The following is a 17264-nucleotide window of genomic DNA, read 5'->3' as shown; positions in this document are numbered from 1 at the left end:
TGAGTGTACAGGGTTTGATGAGGTCAGATCAACATATGGAATCAGAACAGGTCAGCTCCATATTTGGAGATCTAGCCCAGGTAGGGCCGGGCCTTAATTTTCGGGCCTGTTGAGAACTCTACTAATAACTTTGGGGCGGGCCTGTCTAGAGTTTGAATGGACAGGTATCAGTCAAAAGGGAGACATCGAAGAGGAAGGACGGGTTAGGTGGGGGAGGATCAACATATGGAATGTCAGAACAGGTCAGCTCTAGCCTGGCGCAGCCAGACTTCATCTGCCTTCTAATGCATATTGCCTGAGGCACGCAGTGCAGCGCAGTGGTATATTAGTATCGCAACGCAAGGCTAGGTCAGCTCGATCCATATATGGAGATCTAAGGGTTTGAGGTCAGATGTAGAGTTGCTGGCCGGCTCCATATATGCAGATCTAGGTGATGATCCAGTCTTCTCCATGTATGGCTATCCAGGGTTTGATGAGGTCAGTGTCGTCACGACACTATCGTGATCTTCATATAGCCTATGGAGACGGTTAGCGTGACGTGTCACAAGGCGTGATGGACTGATGGCCATATATGGTGGCGTGATGGACTGACAGGTTTTCATATACATACATGATGTGAACTACAGAAAAATAAGCCCCCAAAGTCGCTTATAATAAGCAGACATGGCAACAGTGGAAAAGACCGCTGCAAGAAGTAGAGGAGAGGATCTTCCAGAAGCGCTTCGCCGGACCACGGTGTCGCGCGCCGGAAACAGCTGATCTACAAACTCACGGCGCGTTGCGTTCGCGACGCCGTGTGAGCTTGCAGATCGGCTCTACTTTCGGCGCGCCGACACCCTGGAAGTTAAAACGGCTAATTTCAAAATAAAATCTTTCATAACGTCTCTATAACTTTTGGCAGCGTTTTATCAGTCTTACCAAGTTATATAATAACGTATTTAACGTGTCATTCAAAAACGTTGATAAATATCCTATAACTACAAATATAACAATACTAATAATAATACATAATAAATATTATTATTATTATTATTATTATTATTATTATTATTATTATTATTATTATTATTAAAACAATTAAATTAATTCATTTCTCGAGCATGCAAAATGTAATCAAAACTTTTATTTTGAAGTTGAGTGTGTGCACGTCGTCCGGTGATGTGTTTGGTGTTATGTTGTTTGTTGTGAAACTTGTTTGATCAGGCCTCCCGTACACACAACATTGAAGTATTAACGTTTGGTGAGTGAGTTAAATATATGAACTTCGATCTTTAAATGCTGATTGTATTCTGATTCAGTTGCCAACGCGTCATTAATTTCATAGGAGGCTTTAATCTGTAGCAGGCAGTGCTAGCGTGTAGCTAATAATCTAGCTACACAACGTTAGCTGAAGGTCTCAACAAAAAACAATGGTTTTCATGAAAAGATATGCCAACAAGGACCCCCCCATAAGAGAAGATTGCCACGGTTCTAGCAGTGATTCTCAACCATTTTCATTTCAAGGACCCCCAGTTTGACATGCATTAGTCTACGGACCCCCATTTAATGACATTTCTATCTCTGGGACCCCCAATTTATATTGTAAAATCAATGTTAATTTAACTGACAGTGTACAAATGGAACCAAATGGACCCGTTATAGGGTCCATCCATTTGGTTCCATTATTATTCCATATGGAATAAAAATGGAACCATAATATTAATATTATTATTATGGTTCCATTATTGGTTAATAATTTGTACGCCTCTAAATGTTCGGATGAATTGAAAATGGTGGACCCTGTTGTTAACAAGTGTAATGCTTTATCATGGTTTGCCCACAATAGTTTTTGTATTGACTTTGTGTTTTCGTTTGAAATGTATTATGTACCCATTCTGCATACTGTGAAATAAAAAAATCAATCAATCACCTTTGACACCTGATTGATGTTTGATATTTACCAATGTATACATTCTTCACCTCAAGGTCAGAGATCATTGTCAATCTTGGAGTACACAAGAGACTGGAATGGACTCAAATGGTAAGAGGAACCCCTTTTGGTGTTTTAAGCATTATGTTATACTTTAGCAATAGACCTATCTCACAGCCCCCTTTCCACACCCACTTCCGGTAGATAGTGGTGTCATTTAACATTAGGCATTTACACCTTTTTTCTCTGGAGAATCTAAGTGCATTTCCTAATGTTAAAATGTCAAAGACCGATAATAATATGAAGAAAACACAATGGTATAACAACTCAAATAAGTAGAATAAACCTTACCTTTACAAAACGGTAGTTTGTGGCTTGTGAAAATACCTCTTTTAACATGGAAGCCTATGGACCGCAAAAAAAATAACACCACTAGCTCCAAAAGGGGGCGGGGAAATGCTGTGAGATAGGCCTATTGCAAAATAGCTAAAGTATTTTTGAAAAATCATGAAAATGTGGTGCAAATCTTTTAATATATATTCTTTCAGAGCAAATGTTTTTAACTCATATCTTTGCTTCTGGGGCATTCCCTGGAACAACATATTTTCAGATGGGGGTCGGCGGCCAATTACATATAATTTTTGGGGTCCTTGACATGAAATAGTTTGAGAACCACTGACACAAAAACATGTTTTTTTTTGAAAACTATGAGGATTTAGAAGACATTTGTCAGGTCTAAATGGTTAAGCTGTCTTTACACACATCTTCTCCACATTCTTAACCTCCAACACAGGAACTCCGGTCATATGCGAGGTGTGCGGGACCTACTTTGAGACACGACGAGGCCTCTCCAGCCATGCACGCCTGCATCTGCGGCAGCTAGGCGTGAGCATGTCGGAAAGCAGCGGAGCGCCCATAGAGCTGCTCTACAAGATCCTCGAGGAGAAAGATGACGTCCCTCTGTCCAACCCCGAATCATCGGCCTCCCCGGCGACCCCCCTGCCCCAAAAAGCAGCCCAAAAGGAGTCCACGTCGGCACGTCCTGTGACTAAGGACAAGGGTTCTTCCTCCTCCAAAGCGTGGAGTAAATTCACGACGGTCTCGTCACAAAAGTCGGCCTCTCCGCCTGGCTTTAAAGAGTATGCTGCCTCCCTCCCCTCGTTGTCCTCCAACTCCTCGACCTCCGTGGGATCCTACGAGCCTGTGGCCAAGCCACTCTGGGCTCCACAGCTGACCGATGCCCCTCTCACCTTAGGTAATACCTGAACATACAATTTGGAAAGTTAGGTTGAATGAATCGATGAGCAATAAATGCTGCATTCACGTGGAATCAGGCAATCGGTAGACCTGCTGGACGGCACGTAACAGTAAAAAGATTAAATATTTTAACATTGATGCCTTCTGCCGTTACCGTACCGTCCTGTTCCGTTTACCGTCCTGCTCCCGTCCACTTAAATTACTTTCGGTTTGACGTCCACCGCTTGCTTGATCCCATGGGAATGCAGCATAAGGTTGCCAACTAACAATTATTTCCGTGGTCAATTAATCTGTCGATTTCTTTTTTCTTTTTAATCTGCAATTAATTATGCTCATCAAAGTTGGGGTGAATACAAACGGACATCTTGAATTTGTTTACCCAGCACTTACTTTTTATAATCAATCTTTAATATGGATACAAGGCAAAGCATTCACATTTTGGTGAAATAGTGAGCACATAATATTAGAAATTCTTGGGTGATGCATCACTAAACTGATTATTGAAACACTAAAATGCTATATGATTAAGTTTCTTAATCTATTAGTCTATTGACTAATTATTAAATTAAGTGCACAAGTTCTAGACTTCTAGTAATATGTTTGGTTTTAATACAATTACAGTACTAACATAAATTAAACGACACACAAATGTCACCTCCTGCTTTCCCTCCTATTGTATTTGTGCAGCCTCTAATTCCAAGGACGAAGCTCACGTGTGCCAGCTGTGCGGCGCCTGGTACGAGACGCGCAAAGGTCTGGCCAGCCACGCCCGCGCTCACCTACGGCAGCTCGGAATCACCGAGAGCGGAGACGGCAAGAGCCCCATCGAGCTCCTCAAGGAGATCATCAAGGCGGAGGACTTCAAGCCGGGCAGTAGCGGTCAGCACGAGGTTCCGTTCAACCTCCACTCCCCCGCCAAGTCCACCACCAAACGGCCCTCTGCCCTGTCCACCACCACGCCCACGCTCAAAGGATCTCCATCTTCTGCCCTCCTCCATGCACCTCCCGGCAAACGAGCCAGAACGACCTCCGAGGACTATACCTGCATTCTTTGCGGAGAGGAGTTCGAGAACCGCAGAGGCCTGGGAAGCCACTCGCGGTCTCACCTGCGGCAGATCGGCGTGTCTCATCTGCTGGAGAAAGGTTCCGCCATCGACACTGTCCAGGAGCTGGTCAGCAGCGGTGTCCTAGCGGGCATACGGCCCCTCGAAACGAACAACGCCGGCGGCGGCTCGCTCTCGGCTCCCTCCCCGTCCCATTCTCGGTCTCTGTCTCCGGCGACGTCATCCACTCAGTCCCCGTCTTCGCCTGCCAACCGGGCCCCCAAGGCTAAGAAAGGCTTTCGGCTAGCGGTGGACCCGCTCAGTAGGAAGCTCAAGCCTGAGGACGTGGACATGTTTTTTCCCATTTCACCGGAGAGATACAGTAACAGCGGCTCTCCTGCACAGAAGCTGTCCAATCCAGCTGCAGAGCGCTCCCATTCAGGTAACCCGGGTTGAATAACTCAAATGTGATTTGAGTTGTAGTGTTAGTAAAGTACTATGTTACCTATCATTGTTTGATACAATGACATTATATAATCCTTGATTATACAATCCATCTTTAATATGGATACAAAGGCAAAGCATTCACATTTTGGTGAAATGGTAAAGCACATATTAGAAATTCTTGGGTGATGCATCACTAAACCGATTATTGAAACACTAAAATGCTATATGATTACGTTTCTGTCTATTGACTAATAATTATTAAATTACAAGTGCGCAAGTTCTAGATTTCTAGTAATATGTTTGGTTTTAATACAATTACTAACATAAATTAAACGACACGCAAATGTTGTTTGACCTATTAAGTTCTTACTGTTGTTATTCAGTAGCTCTGATCGACTTCAAACAGGCAAATAACATCAGATACCCTTTGAGATATATTTATTGTACATTTAATTATTTTTCGATTTCTTTGCCTCCTCGCATTCTCCTATACTTGCTCTGCTTTTGAACCGCCCCCCCCCCCAGGCCCCAACCCATTATTCTTTAACTATTCCACAGCCATCCCAGAAGTCCAGTGTGACGTCTGCAGCCAGCTCTTTGACAGCCGTAAGGCCCTATCGTGCCACGCCCGAGCCCATCTGCGCCAGCTCGGCATCGCCTGGTCGGTCAACGAATCGCCCATTGACATCCTCCGAGATGTCCTGGCCCACGAGGTCAAAAAAGAGTCCACGTCGTCGTCCAGTGGACATTCTTCCGCCTCGGCTGTGCCCATGTGGGCTCCTCAAGGTCCCAAGAACTCCCTGGACTCCCGCTACATGCTCCAGGATCCGCCCAGCAAACTACACTACAACTCGCCCCTGGACTTCTCCGTGAAAGAGAAGTCGTCTCCCACCAAGAGTACGCAGGCTGGTAAGGCATTTACACCACTTTAACACATTCAGTACGTACGAAGTGTGGGAACGTCATAACTAATCCAACCGACTGATCCAAACGATGTGTGTACACGTCCTAGCGCTTTTTCATTGATATCAAACGGGGAAAAAAAATATTCAGATTTTCTTTCTCTTTTTTTGGGGTTGGCCTATCCTTCTGCAATGTACGCGCGGCCCGTTCACTTCCCTGTTTAGCGATCAGAAAGAAAGGCTCGCCATGCGTAATCTAAGGAGCTCTCCGTGGTTTTGACCAGATGGCTCTTAATTTCTGACTTCAACATGCCTCTCGCACGGAATATTAACGCTTCTAGAGAGACTTTACGCCATTGTACAGGAACAGCTACAGTAGAATATAAATGGTAAATGGTGCAGTTATATAGCGCCTTTATCCAAGGCGCTTTACATAGATTGTGCATTACATTCACCCATTCACACACACACACACTGAACCAACCTGCACAGCGGGAGCAATTAGGGGTTCAGCGTCTTGCTCAAGGACACTTCGACACTAACTCTGGGGGAGCCCGGGATCGAACTGGGACTGATCTACCGGCCACTGCCCCATTCATATAGCCTGGTTAATAAACCAGACCGAATCAGCCGTTGGCAAAAAAAAATTGCCTACCAGCGGATTACGGTCTGGCGAGGCTCAGTAGCACGCCTCTTTCCTACAACCGAGAACAGGTCGGACCAATCGGGACACAGTATGCAATATGGGCAGGCTTTGGTACAGTGACGTTCAATGCTTGAGACTTTTGACTGACAGTAGCTCTGACCAATTGCGTCAAAGAGAAAATGTTTGAACCCGCCCCCCGGGAAATGAAATCCAAGTGGAGCCAGCCCAGACTAATATACCGCGACAGTGTTGTGTGATATTAGTCTGGCTTATTAGCCAGGCTACCATTCATTAGCCTGGTTAATAAACCAGACCGAATCAGCCGTTGGCAAAAAAAAGTTGCCTACCAGCGGATTACGGTCTGGCGAGGCTCAGTAGCACGCCTCTTTCCTACAGCAGAGAACAGGTCGGACCAATCGGGACACGGTATGCAATATAGGCGGGCTTTGGTACAGTGACGTTCAATGCTTGAGACCTTTGACTGACAGTAGCTCTGACCAATTGCGTCAAAGAGAAAATGTTCCCCGGGAAATGAAATCCAAGTGGAGCCAGCCCAGACTGATATACCGCGACAGTGTTGTGTGATATTAGTCTGGCTTATTAGCCAGGCTAACCATTCATATGCATGAATCATCAACATTTTATTGAAGCCCTAGCCAACTGAAAAGAACCAAATGCATTGTTATGGGAAAACTGATCTAGCCGTCTTATTTACTTTCTGCCATAGAGATCCAGTGAACCATTTTACAGCGAACATGATGCCTTTGTCAAAAACATATATGGAAAAAAATAAAAATAAATCTTAATCTAATTGTAGACCTCTCTAACCACTCTTAAAATGTCTCCCTCCATAGCGCCTGTCACCTCATGCGAGCTGTGTGGCTTTGAGTTTGACAACAGGAAGGCGCTGGCCAGCCATGCGCGAGCCCACCTCAGGCAGCTGGGCGTGGTGGTGGAGTGGAAGGCAGAGGGAATGAAGGGCCTGTCGCCCATCACAATGCTCCACGATTTCATCCAGAAGGAGCCGGCCAAAGTGGTGGAGATCACCCGCCGCTACCAAACGGGAGACCTCTTCATCAAGAAGGTTTGTCGTCTTCCCTCAATAGCATCAAATAAGACTAGGAAATAGTACCGGTTCCTGAAGTACATGAACTACATGAATTTGATCCATTGGCCTTTCTGATGATGCCACTCTCATACTACCGTGTTCTCTCCAATCTGTCAAACAGCCAGTGTTGTTTTTGGCAGCAAACTTTAGTTTTAGTCATAGTCTCTTGAAAAGCTTTCATTTTGTTTGTCATATTTTAGTCAAACGGAATGTTTTAGTGTTGGTCTAGTTTTAGTCAACTAAATCTACAGTTGATTTAGTCTACTAAAATGTATTCCCGGGCGGGCCCTAATGACTGTTTTTACTTTGCTGAGAATAGCCGATCTACAAGCTCACAGCGTGACACGTTGTGAGCTTGTAGATCGGCTATTTTCAGCATGCAACCAAGTGTAAAATTACTCATGGATCTCTTGTCCACTAGTCCCTTCCTAACATTTTAGTGTAGTTTTTATTTGTTGACGAAATTGTCAGTATATTTAGTTTTAGTCATCGTGGCTCATTTAGTTTCCATTTAGGTTTCCTCTGTGAAAAAAGGTAGTCATGGTTCTAGTCGACGAAATCAACACCGCAAACGGCACCTGATAACCGCATGCAGTCTCGTCATGGCTGGAAACGTTATTGTACCGATTCATCGTGATAGATGTTGAGTTGGATACTCAAAATGACACTATGAATTCTCAAAAAAAAACACTCGAGGGCTCGAGTAGCTCTCTACTCGAGGAAGTATTGAGCCACATGTCACCACAGCCCTCCTCCCGGGAGACACTTTTTTTTTTTTGGCCAAGTGTGGGAGTCCTATACTAGTAGTAGCCGGTTGTTTTACAGCACCGGCTACTACTAGTAGGGCGGGGTTATGGGGAAAACACTCGCCACGGCCCTGAGTCGGCTAATCGACCTAAGCAACGTTCGACACGGCAACTCACTTGGGACGGCGGGCCTCGGTCGCGCTCTAGTCCATAGTTATATATAAACGAGCACCCATCGACTCCCAGGCTCAGCAAAAGAGGGAGTCCCCTCCCTCTGTCTCCCACATGTCGTCACAGCCCAGAGGGCACACGGCCCAGAGAATAATTACGTTTACGATAATAATAGTGGACTCACTACTTGAGCCCACAATTAGTACATAAACCAATTCAGAGGTTATTCTGTTCCTACCTGGGAACGATGCCCTAAAACAATCTCTAAATCTTGTGTTGTGGACCTAACATTAAGATTTATGTAGCCAACGTGAACTCTAATCTACATCCATTTCTCTTCTAGACCCACAAGAACGCCCTTTCTCCTGCTCCTTCAGACTCAGACTCTGTGTCTGGGCCTGCTTTGGTGGCGCGGCAGTCTGTGCACAAGGTGTACCTGTTCAACGGAGAGTCGTCCAAAGGAACTCCGGAACGACCACACGCAGCTAGAAGCCACATGCAGGCCAGGGCTGCCTGTACAGACCTCAACGCTCGCTCCTCAACGGGTGAGAGACATCTGTTCGCTAAGGCCCCGTCCCACAATAGTGATTTATCCAATGCTAGCTTAACCCATTTTGACCTGAGATCAGATTAAAAAAATGTCTTCTACATCCTGACAGTTTTCTGAAAAAGCTGTTTCTATGTCAGTCGTTCTTCGATTTTTCTAAAATAGCAGACCTACAAGCTCGTAGCGCGCCACTCGGTGGCGCGCTATGAGCTTGTAGATCTGCTATTTTTCAATAGCTAATGCATAACATAATGCTAACACCAAAAGGGGTTCCCGCCCAAAATGGGTTAATAAAATAGCAACCGTTGCTAAGCATCAGTGAATATGACACGATCCCATTCATACAATAAGTCAATAATCTACACATAACATAATAACACAATGGTGAAACGCTGCTGCTGTGCAATTTGCAAAAGTGACTGCAGGTTCCCAGAGTAATTGGAGGGTGTGGCTTTGTCAAACACACACACTCACACACGATGAAAGAATTACACGTCAGGTGATGACAGTAATTCTAATATTATAATGACATGAATCATAAAGGTACAAATCATAAGCAAACGTTAACCATGTTGAGTTGTTGACATCATGTCGGCCTTTGAATGTTGCATAATGAATACATTTAATTCGATTTATGAGAATGTATAGAAACAAGTGTAGTTTAAAAATAGATAAAGGTCTTTTACATTTATCTACTTTTTGGTTTTTATGCAAATGTTGAGTCTCTTTTTGAGTTTTTTTTCACCAAATCCCAACACTTTCTGGTTGTGTTTCAGGTTTTTGGCCCCAGAAAAGCTCGATGGCTACAGAGGAAGAAAACTCCCAGCAAGCATCGCGGTCTGGGAACATCCCCGCTCTGCTGCCTCGGCCCCCACGCACGCCTCTGGTGAAGCTGGTGGGCAAAGTTTACTCCCTCAAGTGCAGGTCAGTCCATTGAACCTCGTATTATGTTGTTTAACCCATTCTTGGTGTTTTAAGCATTATGTTGTACTTTTAGCTATTGAAAAATAGCAGATCTACAAGCTCATAGCGCGGCACCGAGTGCAGCGCTTTGAAAAATCTTGAAAATGTGGCGCAAATCCTGGAATATATATTCTTTCACAGTGAACAAATCTTTGCTTCTGGGAGGTCCGTGGAACAACATATTTTTAGATGGGGGTCGGTGGCCAATTACATATATTTTTTGGGGTCCTTGACATGAAATATTGAGCACCACATTTTTTAAATTTCGACGTCAGGCCTAAATGGGTTAATCCATTGAGACCTGGAACGCATCCATGTCACGTTAGCGTTTAACCACATTAACCATTAACCCATTTTGGGCGGGAACCCCTTTTGGTGTTTTAAACATTGTTATAATTTAGCTATTGAAAAATAGCAGATCTACAAGCTCATAGCGTGCCACCGAGTGGCGCGCTATGAACTTGTAGGTCTGCTATTTTTGAAAAATCGTTAAAATGTGCCTCAAATCTTTCCGAAAATTGTCATGATTTAGAAAACTTTTTTTTTTAAATTTCGACGTCAGGCCTGAATGGGTTAATGAAAACCCGTGACCCGGGCCCTCATTGATCAATCAAACATAGAACGTAGAGCAGGTGTGAGTGTAGTTCACGTGTGATTCATCAAACCGGTTGTATTTCTTACAGCCTAACAATGGTCTGGCGTCGATAAACGTGGTGGTCGACGGTTGAGAACACTCTTCATTTAAATATCGTGCCCAAAAATATATTGGTTTAGAAGCGTCGCGCCCTAGACTTTATAACATGTAAAAGTGGAATATGGCCAAGATGTAAAGATAGATATTCTTCTAACGTCTCGAAGTCCAATCGAATCAACTAAAAAGTTTTGATTGATTGATTGAAGAATTTATTAACAGTTTGCAGAATTACAGTACATTTCAAGCACAAACTCAATGCAAAGGCTGTTAACTGTGAGTGGACGACCCAATTAAGCATTACACTTGTTTCCAATAGGGTCCACCATGTTCAAATCATCAAAACATTTAGAGACGTACAAATAGACACTATAGACAGAACAGGAATTCATCATAAAGGAGGTAAAAAGGGAAAAGAAACATATACAGTGAGGGGCATTAAAGAAGTCACATAAAAAGGTCACTGATAATATCAGTGACCTTTTTATGTGACAGTTATTTGCTGTATCGCCGCTACTGTTGACCATATTATGGTCAACAGTAGCGGAGATACAGCAAATAACTCGCTTCTATCCATCGACGAGACGTGACTCAAACATTTGTATACAAGTTGAAACTTGATGTGAGATTTTAAAGCAGGACATGCTCACATCAAAATTGACGATAGATTGATAAATGCCAAGCATTGCATGGGAATAACTATACAGATAGTTTTGTGTCCATGTGTTTGTTTCATAAATGAGGGCCATTGTAAGTCAAACTGGCTGCACAGTGAAATACACTCATTGTGCATTTAACTGGATGCAAATGGAGGAATGAACAGAACACTGAGGATTTAGCTGTGTGCGCGCATTGTGGTTAACGTCCTTAAGTTTCTGTCAAGGTAAACAAGAAGAATGTTGTGTGTGCGCCTGACAACATTTCCATTAATCTGTGGGGTAATTATATTAGTAAAATGACAAAGTCTTAGTTTTATGCAGGGATTCAGACGACATTTTAATCAATCAAATTGAGTTGCGGACATTCTGAAACATGTCCCTTTAATGTTTGTAGTGACAATGCAGATAGTTCATACTTCATAGTAAGTATAGAGTTATAGTATTGTATCCAAAATGGGGGAAGGTATGAACGACCTGGCTGTCCTACACGGTTGGACTGATGATGGAAATGCAATTGCCAACTGTTATCCGTCGTACACCGACTCAGAGTCGTTCCACCCGCTTCGGATGTTATCACCTGATAATCAAGAGAATGTTCGTGATCAGCACCTTAGAAATACCCCCAGTATGTGATAATCAACATACTGGGAAATCCGGAATTGAAACGATGGGAGCGTTTGCTTTGTGTCAATGACGGAGGCACGCCGTGTCTGGTGGCCTTGAGCCACCAGACCCGACTCAGCGCCGTCCAAGTTACATCCCGATAGGCAGAGAGTAGTAAATATTAGTAGCCCCTAGTTTCCATGCCCCGACAATAGAGTTGGAAATGACACGTTCAGCAGGGGGAGTCCTTGACCAGGCTGTGTCTGCACCACCCTGCATGCGTGCAGTCCGGGGTGAACACAGCCAAACACCACAATGTCTAGTATGGCCATATTAGCCATATTCCAACGTCCTGATAACGGTTGATTTCGTATATTTAATACAGTTTATGTGTTTATGTTTATTTATTTGATATGGACATAACAATCACATTGCTCATTGCACAGTTGTACAATTAGTAGATGCATAATTTACAGTGTGTTAGCACATGTGCTAATTTTCACCACTTGTCCACAGGAGACTTTTCTAAAAAATACAGGGACACTATAGTTTAAAAAACACCCAATCAAGTACAAAAAATTATACATTCTAATAATATTTACAGCACAATTACAAAATCCATTACATAGTCTCTAATACAAAAGTAAACATAATCATTCTAATAACCAGTCAGAAGCTATACATGTGAACACAGTTGATTTGATTTCAACCATAGTTTGAGTCCTCTGTAGAACACGTTACCATCAGACTCTAGTTTTAGAGCCGTAGGCAAAGAGTTCCATAAGTTTGCTCCCAGTGATAACGGACAGCACTTATCATGTATTTGTATCCATTGGTGTTCACGCTGCTTCTCTTGTGTTCTTCTTCTGTTCCTCAGGTTTTGCGAGGAGGTGTTCCAGGGCCCTCTGTCCGTTCAGGGGGATTGGATCAGACACCTGCAGAAACACATCCTGTCGCTGGGCTACAGAGGAAAAGCCTCCACCCTTCCTGCACCCGTAGCCGCTCCCGCTCTCGTGGGTCCAGTAGCCGTCTAGTTTACTGTTACGAATGTATGTTCTCGACTAAATCGGGATACCGCAGCCCTCATTCATCACCACCACACACAAGGTCAATTTAGGGCTGTCACGATTACACATTTAAGTTGACGATTAATTGACACACAAATAATTGCGATTAATAATAATCTTTATTGTCCCGAAGGATATTTGTCTTCACAGTCTGTTCAAACACCCACATCAAGGACAACACGTAGCACATAACACCAAGACGATACAAAAAAGATGAGGTCCCCACTGTATCCAGAACCATCCCATCATCCATGTACGTTGTATACAGAACCATCCTATCGGCAGTATGTTTAATGCTGCGATGGTTGAGGGGACAAAACTGGCACCAATAATGTCACCCCAAAAGGAGCCACAATTATTGTGATCCTCACAGAGGAGTACATCTCAGGGCACCCACAAAGAGGCTCAAAAACTTGTGGCATCACCGACTACTGTGACAAAATTAGTTCGTTCCAGCCCGCAGAAATCCACACAGCAGGAACATATGAATACAAATTTGATTTGTTTGGTGTTTTTTTTAGGCTTCATAATCACAAATTGCACTGGGAAGATATGACAAATATCTTAAATATACAAATAAAGTCACAGCACCTGTAAATAACTTTTAAGTCCCTTCAGATTCACAGTGGACTGTCTGTGGGGGGGGGATTTAATTCAGTGCCTTGCCAGCAGAAATGCCAGTTAACCGCTTTCAACCTCAAAAAGAGTAAAAAGGATTGTGAAAATACCCGATCTATGGTGCGACACATTGTGATCTTGTACTGTTGATTGGCTATAATACACTATCCGTTGTATGATGAAATATGTAGGGCTTAAATGGTTAGTTAACACACCAGGTCACGTGTGTCTGTTGCTGTTTTTTGTATTTTTCAAATGTATGTGAAAAAAGATTGCAGTCGTGTGTAACCTAAATGACTGAAGTATAGGGTTAAATATCAGGATGTCAGTAGACAATAATGTGACACTACTGTATTCATATTTTGAAACTGTAAAGAGTTCTGAGCTTGTCGACTCTTTCGCTTTTCCTTCCTGTGGAGATCGACTTGACATAATAAAAAATAGATTTCCCCTATGACCCCTAGATGGCATACTTGAGCTATTTAACACAATTGTGAAGAAAAATAGGGGTTAGGGTTCCATGATGATGTGAAAATGTCATTCAGCCCACATCCATACTGTTGAATTTTACTTTTTTAATGTTTAAGTATACATTATGTTTTTGATGATCAAACGGATCAGGTCTGTTGTATCTTCCTCAAGGTTTTGAATTTGTACATTCCATGTGGTTTTATTTTAAAAGAAAAATGGAATCGATATAATAATAAATAAATGGGCTTTGTACGTTCCACATGAAACTAAGTCATTTTATTTATACATTTTGATTTGGAAAAAGTAGGGAATTGCCCTATCGTCTACATGAAATAACCTCCCAACTTGCTTGGTAACTTATGACTGTAAATATGTCATGTAGGGTCATTTCACTTGTGTGTTTTATTTTTTTGCAATATCTTTTTTTAAATAAATAAAAATATTATTTGACTTTGTCAGGATGAGTATTTCTTTTAACGTTTTATATTAACAATGTTACTAGAGAGTTTCCATATCTAAGAAAAAACATGTGCAACTGCAAATACATTGAGGCAATGATGGATTTTTAATATCTTAAATTCAATTCATGCATTTCTCATCTTTTGAGCACTTTCATCTGTAAGACGATACACGTCATAAAAGTCTTGCTGTTTTTATTTGTATTTATTTTATTAGCAGTATTAACTTTAACTTTTCATTCTTAGATACATTTAATATAACATTTCATATCCGTTAATATTGTTAAGACCTTTACTCCAGTGGGATGGGTGACCTAGTAATTTCATTTTCTTGTGAGATATCTACGTTTAGTGTGTGTGTGTGTGTGTGTGTGTGTGTGTGTGTGTGTGTGTGTGTGTGTGCGCGCGCGCGCACGCACATGTGCGTGTGTCTTTAGAGTTACTTTTATAACAGCAGTGTGTGTGTGTGTGTGTGTGTGTGTGTGTGTGTGTGTGTTACAATGTCAAAGACACGTTTAAAACCATTGTGGCGGTTTCCTTGCGAAGCTCAGCTGGGAACAGAAATGGAAACCTCGCAAATGTTCACTTTACTTAGTTGAAACCTTATCGTTGTTGTGTCTTTACGCCGAGTCAAAGATATTAAAAGTCAGACACTCATGTGTAATTCCTTCTGTCTGTGGAATGTCCAAACAATATACTCTGCTGAATGACAGCTCGGAGAGCTTTGCCCGTGACCGGACTGCATCCAATGGATACACACTCACTTTGTCCATCAGACCTCTGTTCCGTTCCCAGATTGCTTCTGTTCAGGTGGTGCCAGTAATCCCGGGAATATTTTCATTGCTTGGCTGCTCAAATTTCCAGCATTTTAAACATCTCTATCCATTCCCCTGAAAACTCAAGTTGGCTTAAAAATATTTCCATGCTAGATTCTGAATTCCTTGGAGGATTGCAATTACCCATCTTATATTGGTATCCACAGTATAATATAACAGATACCCGTTACATACATATGGGCCATATAGCCCTCTAGGCATCTATAGGGGGACTTCTGATTTATACTTGATAGGGGTGGTCATTATTCTTACTGCCAGTATGAATAAATGTGTGGCCACTTGACTGGTCTATGAGCTACACTCGTAGAAGCCGATTCATAAATTAGGATTTAATAACTCCCTCTACATCCCAGAGAAAAAGAGTGTATTCACAGCACGCGGATGTCGCCTCGTTCCACACACCAATTAGATTGGGGCTTTCTGATACTAGCCTCGAAAGCTAGGAAATTGTACAAATTATAATGTTTCATAAATAATGCAGGTGAGATGGGATTGACGTATAGTTCAAGTTTCAAGTTTATTTGAAAAACATCATTGCATAACAATATGAATTATGATGTTTCTTACATTTTGAGACACAAGAGGGCCGCTCTATTAAAAAACAACAAACAAAAACAAATAATCAACTATCAAATCGTATACTATACAGTAGGTGTGGTGCTTTTACCACGAAATTCCAAAATAGATAAGCATAGGACAGTTCTTGAATGGAGCAATAGATGGAACAAGTAGGCTATAGTGTTCCTGAACCGAGACAGTAATGTCCACCTATTGGTACCGTAAGGTACTTTAACTGTGGTGTGAACTTGTGACCATTGTTTGGGGACAGGACCAGTGTATTGCTTGCCTTTTGGCATGTCCACATACATATCTGTTTTTAGCAACTGGTGATACATCCTCAAGGCTGAAGTCTTCCTGAATGCCAAGATAATGTCGCTGGAGGAGCAACAAGGCACCGAACAGAAGAGGGATGAGTTCAGAGCCATATCTCATGGACGTTATAACAACAAGTGCTGCTTTCCAAGTAATCCCTCTCGTGGAAGTAAAGAGCCCAAACTGGGACCACGTCTTTCTTCTCTTTCCACAAATCTGTGGGATTTGGAATATCCGTCATGATCATTTTGGGTTTGAGACTGCGGTTTTGGGGTTTTATACTGACTAACTTGGATCATCTCCCAGCAAAGAAACTGCACTGACTTCCCCCATTATATATGAATTGAGAGTCTACTGGAGACACCACGACAAGAATGGAGACCTGTAATGTTCCAGTGGCGATTACATGCACCAACATCCAACGCAAATATATCCCATCCTGACCTCCAGTGCAGGGTGCATCACAACCTGCTATGGCGTTGATCAAAGATGTTATGCACGTTGAGCAGGGGAGGTAGCTTTAGAAACTGCCCAGACTTTGTCCAGTCCGGCAGCAGAGCAGCAGCAGCAGGTCTAATGGCCTAGTAATTCATTGCAATATCTGGAAACATACTGTATAACAGTACACAGCAGCAGCAGGGCTATTTTCAGAAAACGCTTAAAAACAAATCTGTTGTATATGTGGTGGGGTCAGTTTTGCCACTGTATGTGTTATCATTTATTTTACAAGTTAGATGTGTAATTTGTTTGTATTGGTGTGACAGTAGTTGCGTGTGCACAATGTATGCTCTGTTACTGCCCCAAGAACATTTCCCATGGCAACGAGGGCGGATCATGCAATCACGGAAGACATTATTACAAACCAGCGGCGGCTGTGTGTGCAGTCAAAACTCAGTAGTGGAGCTTTTGCTTGGCATCCCAAAAGAACTACACTTCCCAGAGTCAAAACACAAAATGGCCGCTGCTCATTAAGAGCACCTGAAGACTTTAAAAGGCCACACAAACAGAAACCAGGGAGAGAAGAAGCTTCAAGTTCTTTCAGGAGTCGAGTTCAACCCCAAAGACGCCAATGGTCTGTTAAAATGTTTATATACTTACATGTTTGAAATGCTACTTTATGGTTTAACTGCAGTGCTACCAAATGGGATAAGGAACACATTGCAGCTTTACCTGCTATGTTTTACTTTGGGCACACTGCTGTGTTCAAACACACTTGACAGTGTTTGGGAAATTAATTCATTTGTGTTTA

General features: G+C 42.6%; 1 protein-coding gene across 1 annotated transcript; it reads left to right on the top strand.

The window, feature by feature from the left end:
• The first annotated feature begins 1132 nt into the window (after positions 1 to 1132).
• Positions 1133 to 14281, top strand: wiza (WIZ zinc finger a). Its single transcript, XM_079500289.1, has 9 exons — positions 1133 to 1240; positions 1966 to 2020; positions 2703 to 3164; positions 3854 to 4651; positions 5215 to 5565; positions 7059 to 7288; positions 8573 to 8774; positions 9553 to 9700; positions 12570 to 14281. Exons 2-9 carry the CDS (start codon positions 2008 to 2010, stop codon positions 12724 to 12726), a joined length of 2361 nt encoding a protein of 786 aa, XP_079356415.1. The 5' UTR covers positions 1133 to 1240; positions 1966 to 2007; the 3' UTR covers positions 12727 to 14281.
• The last annotated feature ends 2983 nt before the right edge of the window (positions 14282 to 17264 follow it).

Source organism: Electrona antarctica (assembly GCF_951216825.1).
Source record: "Electrona antarctica genome assembly, chromosome: 4".
NCBI lineage: Eukaryota > Metazoa > Chordata > Actinopteri > Myctophiformes > Myctophidae > Electrona > Electrona antarctica.
The sequence above is the reverse complement of the archived record's forward strand: the minus strand, read 5'-3'. Positions and strand labels throughout refer to the sequence as shown.

Coding starts and splice junctions, on each gene's coding strand:
- wiza (XM_079500289.1), top strand. Junction 5,566..7,058: donor CACCAAGAGTACGCAGGCTG/GTAAGGCATTTA, acceptor CTCCCTCCATAG/CGCCTGTCACCTCATGCGAG. Junction 9,701..12,569: donor GTTTACTCCCTCAAGTGCAG/GTCAGTCCATTG, acceptor TCTGTTCCTCAG/GTTTTGCGAGGAGGTGTTCC.